Here is a 17,915-nt window from a genome sequence, read left to right as displayed (position 1 = left end):
CACGGAACAGCAATTTTATTCCCTTGGAAAATCACTGGGCCGTTTTCAGGACTTTGCCATTTGCTCTGCTGTGGTGCGATCTCGGAGATGGTATATTTAAGTAGGGGGGGGGGGTGAAGCCACCCACTTCATAATGTGTTTGGATTTTTTTTTTTTTTTGTGGAGCAGCAATTTTTTTTCCCCTGGGAAAATCCCTGTTCCGTGTCTTCAATATTTAGTGGTTTCAGCTTTCAGTGGTTGAACATTTGATATAGACCAGTGAAATGTATAATATGTAAAAGGAGTCTGTGTGTGTGTGTGTGTGTGTGTGTGTGTGTGTGTGTGTGAAGTACAGGTGTGTATGGGAGTGTATCCTGTCACATAAATGGATCTGGTAGCTTTACCCCTGTAAAAGGTTATCATGGTTTGCATTTTAGTGAACTGTAATTCATTCTTTTGCAATTCAGGGTTTTAACCGTATATCACTGCACTGATAACATTGGCACTTTTTTGTTAACTGTAATAATATTTGATAGGTTTGAAGGTCTATTCAAGGGTATATGTTATTTCTTAGTGAGTAGACCATAAGAGTCAGGCTATTATGCAGTGAACAGTTTTGAAAAGACAGTCAAGCAAGTTGTATAACCATACCTAATTTTCTCCAAATGTTGACAAACATGGAAGTGTAGGCCATGTATCTCACACCAGGGCTACCATTTTGTCCACATACAGTACATAATTGATATGGCCAAACTGCTGTGTGAGATAACATACTTAAAGCAGAATAGCTTAACTTAAAATAATAGCATCAAAAGTGAATAAAAAATTCTTATTCACACTGCTGTGGAAGAATGCCACTTGGAGTCTAGCACCATGTTACAGAGAGATAAGTCCTGTTTGTGGTTCAGGTGTTCCAGCTTCATCTGGCAGATCTGGACCCTGGAAGAGCTTGTCAGAGAGGGACAGAAATATGCTGATTCCTACATTTTGAGGAGGTGGAATGGTTAATGTCCTGCATCTCCTGATGATCAATGACCAAGGGCAGCCTGGAGCATATGAGAAGTGGTTGCACTATGCTTGCAAGGAACGTAAATCCTTCTAACTGTGGCATGCTGGTTAGGAAGCCTGCATGTATACAATGGGTCTGGTGTAGCAAGTATTCATTCTACTGGTATTTCTGGCCACCAGAGTGAGGGGCGATTGGAGCATAAAAAGATCAAAGCACTATGGAAAGATAGCTGCAAGACCCTCATCCCTCTCTCTCAAACACACACACAAATGCACATACACAGCAGCTCAAACTTGTCACTGAAAAGCTAAACCACCCTGGAAAAGAGGGACCCCCTACAATGGGTTAGTAAGGAGTATTCGGGAATTTCAAGATGTGAGAGCAAATGTACTACAGGGGAGCAAATAAATTTGGACTGACAGCAGTGACTGGTACATAAAAAAGGCATTTAAGCATCTAGCTGTGAATGTCATAACCTGTCTTGAAACTCAGAGTGCTCTATTATAGTTAAGAAATGCAGTTTTCTGCTGCACTTTTTCCTAGACTACTAGCTAAGGTCCTGATCAATTATCAGCATGCAAGACCTTTACTGGCACAATTTTAAACCATATTTCAGGTTATCTTCCATTTTTGTTCACTGTCATCTTGGATTCAATTCAGCAAGAAAAACAAAAAGGAAAATTTACAAACTTAATTAATTCCCTCCAGTATAACTATTTTAAGTGTGTACTTTTATCTCCTGGTGAGTATGGCTCAAGCCTTTTGTAAATTGAAGTTATCACCTTACAGTTCAAACAAATATTCATATCTCCGGAGCCATAAGAGTTACTAGAAAACAATAAATGGCAAACTTTTCAGGATAAATTAATCTTTACTTTAGTGGCATTCTTTCAATTTGATGCATTAAACTGGATTTTATAAGCTAAAATAAAGGCAGTGAATATTAGTTTTGTAATTTTATATTAACAGCTTATGATATCTCAATATCCATTCAAGCAAGAAACATACTGCCAGCAGAAATTTCTTCATACACCTGTGAGCTTTTATATCAGGCTATGTAGGACTGTCTGTGTTACCTGAATGTTGAGATATTTAGAGAGGTATACAATTATTACAATACAAATAAACTATGCACATAATATTCAATATCTCTTTAGTTGCATTAAACAGAGGTCAAACATTAAAACAATTGTGTTTGCCATCATATATATTTTAATGTGAAATCTTCTGATACCTTGTATGTAGCATGGTTTTAGAATTATTAATGCAAATATGAACAAGCAATATTTGATGCCTAGAGGTGTCCGTAGGAGGTAACTGCAGAAACTTCTGGAGGCGCACTCAGCTATAATGCAGTGTCTTATTTTAGTAGGCTAGCCTGTTTTGTGGATTGAAAAAAGAGGGCATTTATCACAATGCTAAATTTCCTGGCTATTTTCTAAAACTAATTTTGTAAGTTTAACTTTCATTAATTGTAATACTTTCCAACTTAAAACTTTAACACGTCTACAATGCCCTGTGGAATATAAAAACACAGATATGCAGGTAGCTAGATTGTGGATATTTATCAGCATTCTGCCTTTGAATCTGCCCAATAATTTTGGGAATCTGTAAAAACATGGATATGCAGGTGCCTGGATTGTGGATATTTATCAGCATTCTGCCTTTGAATCTGCCCAATAATTTTGGGAATCTATAAAAACATGGATATGCAGGTACCTGGATTGTGGATATTTATCAGCATTCTGCCTTTGAATCTGGCAATAATTTTGGGAATCTATAAAAACATGGATATGCAAGTACCTAGATTGTGGATATTTATCAGCATTCTGCCTTTGAATCTGCCCAATAATTTTGGGAATCTTACTTATTTGTGGCAGAGGAGAAACTACATTTGAAAAAGAAGCCATGACAATCTTTCAACTATATTTTTTCACCTCCACTTCATTCCTGATCCTTTGTGAATTACACTGAGGTGACTGACAGTTGCTGTACTAAGTGATGCCAGAGCTGATATATGCCAACTCAGACAGAAATATATTTCTGAAATGGAGAAAGTCAGTATGTTTCAATAAAAGTTGTATATTATGTAAACTGTTTGAATTCCCTTTATATGCAGTGTCCCACTCTGCTATCCAGTAGACTGGGACAGGGAGTACACAGACACCAGTATTACTAATCGATTTGATATGATGATGATGTGAACAAGTGTACTGCCCTTGAAATGAAGGAGAAATGCATGAAGAAAACTGTCTTTTGTACATTTTAAATCCAGTTTGAGTGAAAAAATGGAAAGAACAAAAGAAAGAGACTTAACTCTATTTTTGCTCATTACACTGCTGTACCCATCCCCACAACCTCAGTAAGACATTGTGCAACTGCAGTAGCATGAGCTCAAGTTTTTCCTGTAGGACAAGGCATTGCCAGCCCTTCACCATGCACACCTCTTCATATATATTTTAAGTTATTTTGTGCTTTGAGATATGTTAGGATTTAAATAAAAAACAGCCTTGAGACTATTTAACACTGTTTATGGTTCCATATTTTACCAAATGGCATTTTTTTAGAATGCATGGCTTAACCACATTGAAAGGGTTTGCTTTCTACAAAGCAATGCTGGTAGTAGGGCTACACTAGGTGGGAGGGAGGCTAGATTCCCAAAGCTGATGTACAGTTTGGTGTGTATGACTCTGGTTATACTCCCACACTATGTGAATTATACCACTGTTTTTATTAGGTCTGACCCAAAAGGTAGTTTTATATGATGACTGCAGAAATCACCTTTTGGAACAGACATACATGATGATAGTACCATAATCAGCAATTTACAAAAGTAATGAAAGAATTATTAAAGTTTCCTTCAAAACAGTTGAGATGACAACATTAAACCTTTAATTTCATACAGAGTGTGTGTGTGCGTGTGTGTGTGTGTGTGTGTGTGTGTGTGTGTGTGTGTGTGTGTGTGTGTGCGTGCCCACACTGTGTAATAGCAGTCATTTATCAGCATCAAAAGCACTAAAACAACCCTTTGTTTGATTTCATCTTTGTTTGCATCGCTGATTCTGTATCCTGTGATACTACCTTTTCTAGCATCAAGTGATATTTGATCACAGCATGAAGGCACAAACCGCCTGCAGTCAAACCACAAGCATCATGCAGGAGGTAGCAATCACAATGCAGTGGATGTAGCCAACGCCTATCAAGTCAAGTTCCATCATACAGGTTTAGGATCAAAAGTGGTACTGACTTTTGTGGAGCACACCAACCTCAGCAACTTTATCATAATGCTGCAGAAAGCCTTGTAACAACAGACAGTATAACCTGCAGAACCTGTTATCCAGCACATCCTGGATAGTGGATAGGGTATTTTTTAACAGTATGCTCCATTTTATAGCTGTTAAACACTGTTCCTGGTGATGACAGCAGTTCGTGTACTTGAAAAAGCTAGCACATACAGTGATGTGAGGGTGTGGTGTGGCTTCTTACTGTGTGATATATGTTCAAATATACACGTGTAATGAAGCTACATGTCATCTTATAACCAGAGGTCATTGGGAAAGATTTTTAGCTCACATTCAATGGAACCTGCATCATGCATTCCTACAGTCGAAAAAGAAATAAATGCCTGGTCCAGCTTTCATAGATGTATGTATCATACTGTACAGTTTGCTGGACAGACAGCCATTGAGGGCACTGTGTTTAAACATGTATATTTCACATTGACTTTCTCTTGTCTCCTGTTGTCTTGTACAATTTTCCCTTCAGATGTCAATAATTCACAACCCACTGCCTCCTCTCCCAGTAACTGTTACTACCATAGAGCACCAATAAGTTGAATGTCATCAGCTGCACCCTTCTGCTCCTGGTGTAAGGGAATGGAAACTGCCTGTTGTGGCAGAAAGCTGTTCTACCCTTTAAGTACAACCTTGTCCACTTTCTAATTTATCGCTGCACCTCCATGTGTATCCCTGAGGCTCAAGATCCCTGAAGTCACTTGTGCTACAACAAAACATGAGCGATTGCCATGTATGACATATACATTCCCTTCCTCAGTATTGTGCAGCTGTGGGGTTTGTTTATATTATTATGTGGGGTGTGGAGGTGCAAGGGCCTTGGCTGGCCTGTTAAAACATGTATTTCAAGCTGTTCTGTTACATTACATGTAATTGAAGGCTTTCAGTGATTTAGGAGTGAAGACTTGAGAAGTGAGGAATTAAGTTATGATCTCTCAGGATGGACGGTCAAGAAATAAAAACATGGATGAATGCAATTAACACCCGTGACAGAAGCATTGTGAATATAAACATTGTGGCATAAGGTTTATGAATGTAGTTTATGGGGAAATATTGTTCAAAAAACATAAGGGAGCATAACTGAAGGCTAAAGAACTACACTGAGTGCAGAAAATAGTGAAGAAACTAACCTGTCCTTCAAAAGGTGAAGCTGAGTAAATGGCAGAGAAATCACTAAACAGTGGTGACAAAACATTTTATAAAGGTTAGTAAAATCGAGAAAAGATTGCAAAGAGATGATGGAAAGTGATTATAGATACTGAAAATGTCATTTAGTGTTTTGTGTTTACTTATTATGAAACTGAGTAAGTAATGTCCTTTAAATACTCAGAAGTCCAAAACCCCCCAGAAATTGTGTATTATGTAGACAGTCTATATATATATATATATATATTGATGCTTTGCATTATAAATGAATGGGCTTAGCGTGGATAAAACAGAAGGTTCTGTTGTTATCAGCCTAGAATTCATAAAAATCTGAGGATGAAAAAGGTAATTTATTAGCAAAGTAGAGTAATAAGTTCTGGAATAATGGTGGAATAAGAGAAAATTGAAAAAGTTTGATATTTGTGAAGGTTTAAAACCAGGAGTATAGCATAAAAGCAAAGTTATAAACTTATGTTGTCATGCATTGCGCAGATTAATTGTCTGTCCTCAATGTAATAGAGCTTAATTTTTTAAAGAAAAATATTGGTACAAAATTAAGTCAGTATAACTTCTAAGGGTTCCTGTCTATCGAGAGTAGTTTCACCAAAAGTAAACATTTTAAGGACATTCAAAGAAACTACTTTCAACAATACTGGAGTTTTCTTCTTTCTCCACTATTCTGCAACCTCAGACATTATAGATTCATAAACTAATAGTTACTGTGCAAGCGATCAAGGAACTGCCTGGTTTAAGTGACCTGCTCAGAGTTGCACAGTACACAAATGGGGGCTGAAGGAATCAAACCCTTGGCTACATGAAGCAGCTCATTAACAGTTTATTGCTTTAATCCTCTGTGCTAACTGCCAGAGTCTATACTTATGGTCAGATCATGTTGGGGTGTCTCTTTACTGAGGTGTGCAGGAGTGCTTACCATCCTGTAAAAAGAATTCCTCAGAGGTTCTCAGAAAGTAGTTTATGCATTTTTTTGACGTTTTTGTATTTGACAAAACTGCTTTTGCTGGATTAACATGTAATCATTTCCCCTGTGACGATCCCAACATATGTGAACCATGCTAAGTGTTTGAATGTCTAAAAAGGAAGTTTTCTAAATGTAATGTGATAGATGTACTGTTTCTTGAACTCACTATAGCCAGTGGTACAGTTTCAAATCAATCCATCCATTTTTCCAAACCACTTCTCTTATTATGAGTTGCACTGACAATAAACTGTCCAGGGTACACTAGACTTAACTATTCCTCATGGCTTATCCTATGACATGTCCAGACATTCAGAGATAAGTTAAAGAGTCTGACATTCCTGGATCTGTCATGTTATTCCTTCTAGTCTAACGGGCTCTACATGGTACACTTCCCAGATGCATTCTCAGCATGTGCCCACATTATCTCAGCCGATTCCTTTCAATGTGGAGAGGAATTGTCTCTACTTGAAGACCCTCCCAGACTGCCAAGCTCATCATTCTACCTGGACAATGATTCTGTCTACCCTATGAAGGAACCTCATTTCTGCCTCTTGTGTCTGGATTCCTATTCTTCTGGTCATAACCAAAAGCTCATAACTATAGGAGTGGATGGGGACAAAGACTGACTAGAAAGATGAGGGCTTTTTCCATAACTCCTCCTTTCACCACTACAATCCACTACAAAACATGCAGTACTATTGCTGTTACACCCTCTTGGTGGACAGTCTTCCAATCCTTCTATCTTCATTTGAGAACAAGATCCAAAAGTACTATTCAGTGGTAGTGTAATTTTCAAACACTTCAGATAGAGCCCATCTCCTGAGGAATCTCTAATGCATGATCAGTCCCAACTAGCAGGAAAGGAGTTGATAGAAAAGATCTCTCACTAACTTATCACCTCATGACAAGAGTATTGTGTTTGGTACAACTGACATGAAACGGTGCACTTAACCATGTCCACTTTAACTACAGCAAATGGTGGTCAGTATAGCAGTGGTAGTAGCTAAGATACCTAATATCAATGACTCCGCTATCATTCTGTTACTCATACTTGGAATGGAATGTGACCAATTCACTTAAAAAAAACAGTCCCACTTCATAAGTGACCATAAGTGACCTAACACTAATACACCTATAGGAGTGGCTTTTAGCAAGTATATGTCTTTTTAATGAGGTTGAAAGAAGAGAAGAGTACTGTTGCATGTATAGTGTTAGTGCCATTTGAGCTGTTAATAAGATGAAATATAACAAACTCTTTTTGTTGACTAAAGGTGGTTGTCTATGTGAAGGAGGAGATGAAAAGGAATGATCTGCAGGAACCTGCAGTGATTGGACTGCTATGGACGTGTGTGATGAATGCTGTTGAGTGGAACAAGAAAGAAGAGCTGGTTGCAGAGCAAGCACTCAAACATCTAAAAGTAAGCGTTTACTGTACCATGTGATGATCAGACACTTATTTAATATTACTGCTACACTGCAGCACTTGTTTTTTGGAATTGACCATTAGTGTATATGAGCATGGATTTTGTCATTGCTCAACAGGTAGTACACCCACCTTTGATTCTGGGAGATTAGAAAGTTGAGAGTTGGGGTGTTCCCAATCCAAATGCATGGATTTATTTTCCATTACTGACCCTGTGATGCAGCATTATATGAGGTGCTGTAACTCCCAGCTATACTTTCTGATGAGATGTTAAACCAAGGTCCACATCTCCTGTTGGTGACTGTAAAAGGGCCCAAAACACATATCAAAAAGTGGAATTTCCCTGAAGCCCTGTCAGCATTTTTCCTAGTCAGTATGAATATCTTGTCAGCTTTCTCTTGGAAAGAGGCCACTAGCTTAGCTCACAGAAAATAAAAGCAAGCAAACAAGCAAGCATACATGGATAAATATTAGCCTAAGAAAATAGTAAAAAGTTTGATTGCTTTTTAGTTTTGATGGGTAAGCATTTGAAATATCTGGACCTGTTGGAGCGAGTCCTGAAACATGGAGACTGAATGGTTGAAAGAAAAGACTTTCTTAGCACTGTATCTATTGCCCCAACATCCCCCCACAATTTCCAGTCCTCCTGATCATGCAGCAAGGTTTACATTTTATAGTATAGCACAGCTCATTTTACATATTCGCAGATGCCCAATAAAACAGTTTTACTCTACTGCTTTGCAGAGCCTTTTATCTGCCAGTTTATAACTATGTTATTCTTTGGATAAGGTTTACTATTAATGATAATACATTAGTTATCTGTTTGTTTACTGCGTATTTTCACACTAAATTCACTGGGACATTTTCTATAGCAGCTATTAACTGACAGAAGGTGATATTTGCTGCATGATATCCACAGCTGCTTGGCATATTATGTGTGGTACTGTAACAGAATAGATAAGGACACTGTATCCAATCTTCCTTCTGATCACATTACCCCATAGGAATGCCTCAGAGTGCTTACTTTGTAGAGCGGCTGCTTTCTATGCTGTACCACATATGTCACTTCAGGCTTCCCAACAGTTCCTTTATTTCAGTGATGCACTTTTTGCAGTGCTGTGACAATAGACAGATTCCATCTTCTTGTGCAGGCAAGTGTGTACTTTACCTTAAATTTGTCTCATCAAAATGTGCTTTTTAATCCTCTTAATCCAACCCAACAGTGACACATTAAAAGAATGCATTAAGTATCTCTCCATTTGTTTTCTTTCAGTATCCGATTCTGCAGTTTCTGCTCACACTTTTGGCCGTCACAGAATTTAATGTAATAACTTGATACATGTTGTCCTATATTTTCACTCCACTTCATCAGCCTCTCTTGACTGAAAACCTACCACTAATACCTACAGATTTCAGAGTCTCTTAGTTAAGCTAACCAAGTTTTGTGTGTAAGAGCCTTCTAGGAATTTGGAAAAAGTTAACATTTCATATAAAGATTTGTTTGCCATTGAGTCAAGAGCTGTTTTAAACACAGGTAGTTTTAATATTTCTAATTGGTAATGACAGAAAATTCTGTAGTTGAGGGATAAATTGGATTATAAATTGTCACACATAGTAATGTAATTCCTGGGGGCAAAAAGTTTCAAGAAATGTACTATTATTTAAATGTGTTATTTAAATGTACTATTATTTAAATGTACTATTATTTAAATGCATTATTATTTAAATGTGTTATTATTTAAATGTGTTATTATTTAAATGTGTTATTATTTTCCTGTCCCGCTATACATTCTGCCTACTTCTCCCCCTCTCTAAATGGTAACATCTAAATAATTTGATTAGACTATACTAATTCAGACTGTTGTCCCGTCTGCTTCTACAATCCTAGTCTTTTGCCTACTTCCTACCTAGGTTGCTTTTTTCCCTACTTACTACCAGTGATTTTTTTCTTCCTGTAGCTGCTTTTCATCCAAGCTCTCACTGTACCCATCCTCCTTGTTTGCTTACAACTGCTATTATCATAGCATTTTCCTCGTCCATTAATATGTACCATCTTTGGGCAGCTTTCCTTCTGTCGTATCTTTGGCAAAATTGTATTATGCACAGCACATTTTGTTTTTTGTTCTTATTTTCTTGTCTTTCCTGCACTAAAAAAGAAAGTTGCGAGAATAACAGGATTTGTCTTAGCATATGAAGTCTGAAACTTGTATGCCATTATTAAGTGACTTCACTCTTAAGTGAATTGCCAGAAAACCACAGATTTTATGAGGAATTGGCCAAAACTAAGAGGAGAAAATCTGGCCACTTGAGAGATATGTTAAAAGCACACACACACCTACACCTACCTTCTCTCTACTCTCACACAGCAAAACACACACACCTTCTCTTCATACAGCAACACACACATTCTTCATCTCTCATATAAACAGAATGACTAGTTTAAATTACACACACACACACACACACACACTCGCGTGCTTTCTCTCTAGTTTAAATTACTTACAGATACACTATCTCCCATATGAACAAAATGGTTTAAATTACATTCACTTGCATATATATAAGCACACATACACACACACACACACACACACACACACACACACACACACACACACACACACACACACACACACACACACACACACACACACACACACACTTTCTCTCTCATACAGAAATGTAACAGCTAGCTTAAATTACATACACTCACAAACACATACATACGTACACACACACTTGCATTCTAGTTTAAAGTACTCACACACACACACACACACACACACACACACACACACACACACACACACACACACACACACACACACACAGACTTACCTCCTCTCTTAATGGAACAGATAGTTTAAATTCTGTTTGGAAGTATAGAATTTGTTTACTTCTGCAGTGGCACACACATAGTTCTCTTTAAAGGAGAAGACACTGCCACCGCAATGTTAAGAAGTTTTTTTTTTTTTTTTTTTAAATAAATTAATAAAATAAATTTTTAAGCCTTCTGGCCAGGGTGGGCTCCTCCCCCAGCCCAGTGCCCTAGATGACTGCCTATGTCACCTAGTGCTGGACCCAGCTCTGCATATGTGTATTTCTGAAAGCGACCATGTAAAGGATGTTGATACCCTATTATTGTAATGATTATTACTTGGGTACATATGCCAGATTGACATATTTGAACGAGCAGTATTAAAACAACAAAGTATGCAAATATGGCATGTCAGAGTTTTGAAAATATCTGCTGCTCTAAGGCAAGTTTGAAACACTGTCCCGAACGTCAAAATCCAGGGGGACCCCCTTACACCTGCCTGCAGATGCCCATGCCTCCTGAATAATATTAATATCTCCTCTCCTACATAATGTTATAACTTCATTATATTTCTTAACTTCTTTAGAAAGCTATAAAATACTAAAGCCTCTCCCCCTACATAATTTTATATCTCTTGAAATCTTTACTGAAATCTAAGAACACTAAACTTTACATGTATAGAGACTTAACATTGTTCATGTAAACTTTGCTACATTGTAATTATTTATTTTATTTTTTTCCTGGGAAATGCAACTGTTGTTTTTTCTGAAAATTGTATGAAATTCACTTGTTAATGTAAATGCAGTGTGATGGAGATTTTCTTCCCGGGCCTTGACTGAAAATGGTCTCTGCCCAGCCTAGTTTTCCCAGTCAAAAAAGACAAGTAAACAAATTATTGCATGGATTCTTGAATGTGACACAAAAACAATCTTACAACCAGAGAAACTTATAATTTAAGGCAAAGTCATCAGTATTAACACTTGTCAGGCAAGTCCCAAAACGTAGGAGCCATACTTTAATTACACATTGCAAATAAGCTGTATGTAATAGTAAACAATGCTTCATCTATCACACAGTGCTAACTGCTTCACTGCTGAAATGTCATAAGGAGTGACTGAGGTTATATTACCAGTAGCTTATTATCCCTAGCTGTCTGACACTAGCTACCCAACAATTTAAGTTTATTTATTTACTTACTGACATTTGTTTAGCGGGAAAGTCCACTGGGCCAAGAAAATCCATTTTCAGTGGTGGCCCGTGGAACAGGAAACTTGCATAGAGTATAAAATAAAACATGTTTTTACATAAGAATTTCTAAACAATAGTATGCAAAGAATATATCATGCATAGAGTACAAAATATAAAAATATTTATACATGAGACGTATCATAACAGTAGTATAAAAATTCACATAAGATAGAAAAATCACTGGAAGTACAAATTGTATAATACCAGGAAAAATACAGTGATGTATGACAACTGAGAAAGACAAACTGTTATACTTGAAGTAATGCAGTGTAATAGGTCATAGTTAGGTACTAGGCTATCGGCCCTGGGGCCTATACAAGCCCAGTCAAAAAAGTACCCTGGCTTTTGCCACCCAAGAAAATAATTTTCCTGTGCCACTGTCGAGCAGAGCCACAGAGGTGATCCCCGGGGTGAATTTCCTATTTCCCAACCAATCATCAAGATTTTTCTTGAAGAGTGCTAATGAGGAGCTCTGTTTGACATAGATAGGTAGTTTATTCCAGAGTATGGGAAGTCTCTGGGACAGGAATCTATCCCTCCGACATGTTCTGTTTATTGTGGTGAGAAGGTTTAGGTTCCTAGAGCATGTAGCTCAAAGGGATTGGGATTTCTTTAAGTGGAGCATGTCCAACATCTCTGGGTTTGACATAGCTTTGTATGTTAGGCAGAGATCACCTCTGAGTAGGCGATATGCGACTGAGTAAAGCTGGAGTTTTTTGAGATGTTCTGCGTAGGGCATATGTTTGAGGCTGGTAATCCTTTTTGTGTGTTATTTCTGCAGCCTTTCCAGTTGTTGTAGATGTCTTGTGAGGTACATACCAAAAGGGGCGTTGCACTCTATAATGGGTCTAATGAGTGATGAGTAGAGTGGAACAATGACCTCTTTTTTTCTGGATGAGAAACCTTTTGTGATGAGGTGTGCCATGTAGAAGGTTTTCCTGACTACTGTGGCAGTATGATTATTAAAGGAGAGACTACTGTCCACCTGTGTCCCAAGGTCTCTTATCACACTTTCGGTGTTATGTATACTACCGCCTATGTTGTAGTTCATGGGTACAGAGTTTTTACCAAAGGGGATGACAATGCACTTTTTGGCATTGAGCTTGAGGCCATGGCTTTGACACCAGGCATCTGAATCAGTGAGGCCCTTTTGTAGGACGTCCACATCATTAGGGGTTTTGATTATGGCTCCTAGTTTGTAGTCATCTGCGAACTTCATTAGCCAAAGTCCTTCTGTGTTAGCCTGTACTTCAGAGAAGTACATACCAAACAGGAGAGGACCCAGGACTGAACCCTGTGGTACTTCACTTGTCACTGGTCTGAAGTCAGATTTGGAGTCTGCTACTTTCACATTGTGGGTTCTGTCAGTGAGCCAGTTGGCAACCCATCTTGTGACCTAGGGATTTATACCTAGTTTAGTGAGTTTTATCTATAATTCCAGAGTGGGGTGGTGGTGTTGAAAGCCTTGGCAAGATCTAGATAAGCTGTGTGAACCACCTTACCCTTGTCTACGGCTTTGGTGACTGCTTCAAAGAAGTCTATCAGGTTTAGGAGACATGATCTGCCTTTTACAAACCCAAACTGGGTAGGGTCCAAAGTTTGGAGATTACCAATGTCTTTGTTTATAAGTTCCATGATGATACGTTCCATGCCTTGCAGACCAGGCTCGTCAGGCTAATGGGGCAGTAGTTCCCGGGGTCCGTGGTGGCTCCCCCCTTGTGGAGTGGTATAACTGTTGCTGTGCACCATTCAGCAGGCACAAAGCCTGAGGTGAGGCTATGATTGAATATGATACTTAGGTGGGGTGCCAGTTCATTCTGTAGTTCATGTAGAATGCAGCCTAGGATGTTGTCTGATCCCATGGATGCTGTGTTCTTGGCTTTGGAGAGTGTGGTTTTTACCTGTGCAGCCGTGATTACAGGAACTTTGCATTCTTATGGTATAGAGATGGGATCTTTAGGGGGTGAGAGGGGGGTAAAGTTAGCACTGAACCTATCTGCCAGGATGTTGGCAATATCAGTTGGGTGTGTATATTTAGTGCTATTGTGCTGTAACTCAGAGCAGATCTGAGTGTTGCCATTGAGATTCTTGACATAGTTATAGAATGCTTTGTGGTTGTCTTTAGAATCAGTGGCGATTTTGTTTTCATAACTAGCTTTGGAAGATTTTATCAGGGATCGCAGCTTCTTACTGAGGCTGACCAGGGAGCTCCTCCACTCATGGGATTTTACTCTCTTTTGCAACAGTTTCTTCCTTCTGTTGCACAGTTTCTTTATGGCAGGGGACCACCAGATTGGCTTCCTTTTTTTGGAGGATAGCATCTTGGTTCTGTTTGGGATAGCACAATCTATGCACTCATGTAAGTGCTTATAAAGTGCAATTGTAAAGGATTCAGTAGTCATAACTGTTTTGTCCAACTGCATGGGTGTCATGAAGTTCACCACTTCTGTCTTAAGGAGCATGAAGTTGGCTTTAGAGAAATTTTTTACCATGGTTTCCTTAATGGGGGGTGGGGGCAGGATGTGAATATCTAGGGTAATTAGCTTATGGTCGGATCGGACCAATGAGATGTTGATTTCAAGTATGGAACACTGGTCACTCATGTTGGTAATGATTAGATCTAGGATATTGTTGCCCCTGGTGGGGGTGTGGATAAGTTGATCCAGGGCATTGGAGTTTATGAATTCCAGAAAGTGTTGAGGGAAGGAGTTGGTACATGAGTAGTTTTCCCAGTTAATGGTGGGGTAGTTGAACTCGCCCATTATTAGGGTGTTTGGTTGAACCCTAATATTTTCCAGTACATCAAGAAAAGAGGAGTGGGAATCCTGTGGCATGGTGGGGGATCTGTAGCAAGCTACAATTTGGATTGCAGTTTTGCCCAGAGTGAGTTGCACTTGGATAACCTCGGCTGCATTATGCTGAGCAACTAGCCTGGAGGTGTGGATATCCTTAATGAATATGGACACACCTCCGCCTTTGGTGTTCCGGTCCAGGTTACATGGTCGAAAAGTTTGGTATGAGTTATAGCCTGGTAGTGCAGGGGTGCTCTCTGGAGCCTTGAACCAGGTCTCAGTCACTGCACAGATATGAATGTTCTCCATTTTAAGGAGTGCCTTGAGTGAGTGCATTTTGAGATTTAGACTTCTAGCATTAAGTAGCATCACCCTCTGTTTTTGCTTGCCTGTTCCTATTACGATGGTAAATTTGTCATTTTAACCTTGCCTAAGAAAGACACTATAGGGGTGGCAAGAACCTTAGCCAGTATCCGGAATCCCAGGGGTGACAGGTGCAGGCCATCTCTGGCAAAGCATCATGGTCTGTCGACCATGTCATCCCAGGCAGACAGATACTGGATCCCTTTAGAATGGCACCAGAAGCTTAGCCAATTGTTGAAGTCAATCATTTTGTCCTTGTACTGCGGCATCATGCTGGGTGATGGCAGAATGCTACTCAGGGCTAGGGTCATACCTGCCTGGGCTACAAGATTGCAGAGCTCTTCCATGTCTCTTTTCATGTAGTCCAGGGAGGTGTGTCTCAGGTCATTCACACCAACAAGGACAATGACAGAGTCATATTTGTACTTGTTGTGGAGTGACCTGAGTGCATGGGTTATGTGGCGGATCCTGGCACCCGACAGGCAGTTGACAGTAATTTTCTCCTTGTCTAGCCTGGTGCATGGGACATCAGTGTGCCTGACTATAGAGTCACCTATGACTAGTGTGTTAGGTACGTTGTTTTGCCTTATTGGCTGTGGTTGAGTGGCACACCGAGTCTGCGGGCTATGTGTCATTTGGGTTGTGTTGGGGGGGGGGTGGAGGTTGCTTGCATTTCTGCTTTGGAGGTCTCTGTTGTTTGAGCAGATTATTATTAAGAGCCTCCGCAAATGTTTTTGTTTCTATGTGTGGATTTTGGTGAAACTTATTTGAAAAAGTATTGGGACCATGGAAGTAGGGTTATTATGAAGGCACAGGTGGAGACTAAAGAAATCTAGTACAATATGCATAGCATAATCCAATGGTGTTGGGGGGAGGAGGAAGGAGTAGGAGATAAGCAGAGGGCATGTTAGATGAATCATTCATTTCGTAGTGCAAGAGTGAGAAAGGAGATTCTAAGTAGTTTAGTTGGATGGATAAGGTTTAGGTAATGGCTGAGGAGGGAGTAGAGCATTTACAAATCCACACAGAAGTCAAGTGACAGTGCAGTGCACTTTTGAAGTTGGAATGGTGTTGGTAGAAGGTGCAAGGATGCTGGAAGATTGTTCCAAATTTTGGAGATAGTCCAAGAGTATAAGAGTTGCCCTGCAGGAAGTTTGGGTTTCTGCACTTGGAGTAAGTATTGGCATTCATAATGTAGGGGATGAATTAGGCTGCAAAACAAAGACAGAAAGAGAAAGTCAGACCAGGCCCACCAGGCAACAAGGTACATAGAATAAGGAAAACATGGAAACTGTACTGCCTTATGATGAGAGTACAGAAGGAGCATTGGTCAGGCTAGACTCAATTGACTGTAGCAAATTTTGCAATATTATTATAGCAAGTTTCTAGTTTTGTCATTAAGGAAGACTGCAGATTAGTTAGTAAGGGAGCACCGTACGTTAGTGAAGGTAGAAGGTGTGATAGAGCTAGTGCTTGCTTAATAAGGAGGGAGAGGAATTTGTTATGTCTATAGAGTAACCCAGTTTTTTGTGGGTTTTATTTATGTTATTTTGAATGTGATAGTCAAATTTGAGATTTTCGTCTATAATAACTCCTTAGATTGGTGTGGGTAACTATATTTAGGGGATAATTTTTCTTAGGAGTGAATGTCACGAGTTTGTTTTTTTTTTAGGATTAAGAGAGAGATGGATTGTGAAGTCAGGTTTCTACTGTGGTAAATGCAGATTGGGTAATTTGCTTTGGACTGTTTGGATTGTGTGCAGAGCAGACTATTGTAGAGTCATCTGCATGCTGGACTAAGGAGGCCTGGTATATAGTCTGGTGTAGATTATTAATAAAAATGTTAAATAGAAGAGGGCCTAAAATCGAACCTTTGGGGATGCCAGTAGGGTTATGTATATAAGGGGAAATGGAATTTTGCCATTTAACAGTATGCTATGTATTGGAAAGGTAGCTGTTGAACCAGTTAAGAGACTGAAAACATGAAATTCAGGAACAAGGACCACCATGAAAATATGCACCAACACCGGAGTTTATTAATCACACAGAATCCAAAACGAACCATACAATAAAACTTTATCACCACATTTTTCATTCACAATAGAACTTCATCAGATTAAATAAACCCATAAATCCCACCATGCCTTATATATCCTTTCTAAAGATAAAGTAATAAAGTTAAGCTTTTTATTGTATGGTTTGTTTTGGATTCCTTGTGATTAATAAACTCCGGTGTTAGTTCATATTTTCGTGGTGGTCCTTGTGCCTGAATTTTGTGTTTTGAGTTGGTTGGAGTATTTGACTCTCTGCTTGGGCACAGATTTCCTTGAACTGTTTGGTTTCAGTTAAGAGACTGAGTAGATAGGCCAATACTAGAGAGTTGAGAGAGGAGGATAGAGTGAGATATGGTATTGAATGCTTTCAATAAGTCCAGAAAGGGGGCTGCTACAATGTTGCCAGAGTCTCGTCCTTTGTTCACAATGTCTAAAAATGATATTAATGTGGTGTTTGTGCTATGTCCAGGATGGAAACCATGCTGAGTAGGGGAGAGAAGGTAGTCTAAAAGTTGTTTTTGAACACATTTTTCTAGAATTTTTGAGATAGGAGAGAGTAAAGCTATAGGTCGGAAGTTGGAGATATCATCTGAGAGACCACCTTTATGGAGTGGTAATATGATGGCTTTTTTCCAGAGGCAAGGGACGTAAGATTCCTGTATGGATCTGTTAGTCAGAATGCTAATGGGGTAGGCCACAGAGTCTGCTACAAGTTTGAGGAATTTGGCAGATATATTGTTGGCAGAGTTGGAGCAGGACTTTAATTTTTGAAATAGCTTTTTAATTAGGAAGGTAGGGATAGGAGAGAGAG

At 39.1% G+C, this 17,915-nt stretch overlaps 1 protein-coding gene across 3 annotated transcripts in view; it reads left to right on the top strand.

Moving 5' to 3' along the window:
- Positions 1-17,915, top strand: part of BZW2 (basic leucine zipper and W2 domains 2) — a 1,069,944-nt gene that overhangs the window by 940,856 nt on the left and 111,173 nt on the right. For all 3 annotated transcript variants that reach the window (XM_044064746.1, XM_044064744.1, XM_044064745.1), the window contains one exon: positions 7,678-7,824. In XM_044064746.1, the coding sequence (XP_043920681.1) occupies positions 7,678-7,824 (147 nt within the window). The remainder of the gene's footprint in view (positions 1-7,677; positions 7,825-17,915) is intronic.

Source organism: Protopterus annectens, chromosome 3.part0 (genome assembly GCF_019279795.1).
Source record: "Protopterus annectens isolate FY-2018-M chromosome 3.part0, PAN1.0, whole genome shotgun sequence".
NCBI classification, from domain to species: domain Eukaryota; kingdom Metazoa; phylum Chordata; order Ceratodontiformes; family Protopteridae; genus Protopterus; species Protopterus annectens.
This window is presented reverse-complemented; position numbering and strand designations above follow the sequence as displayed.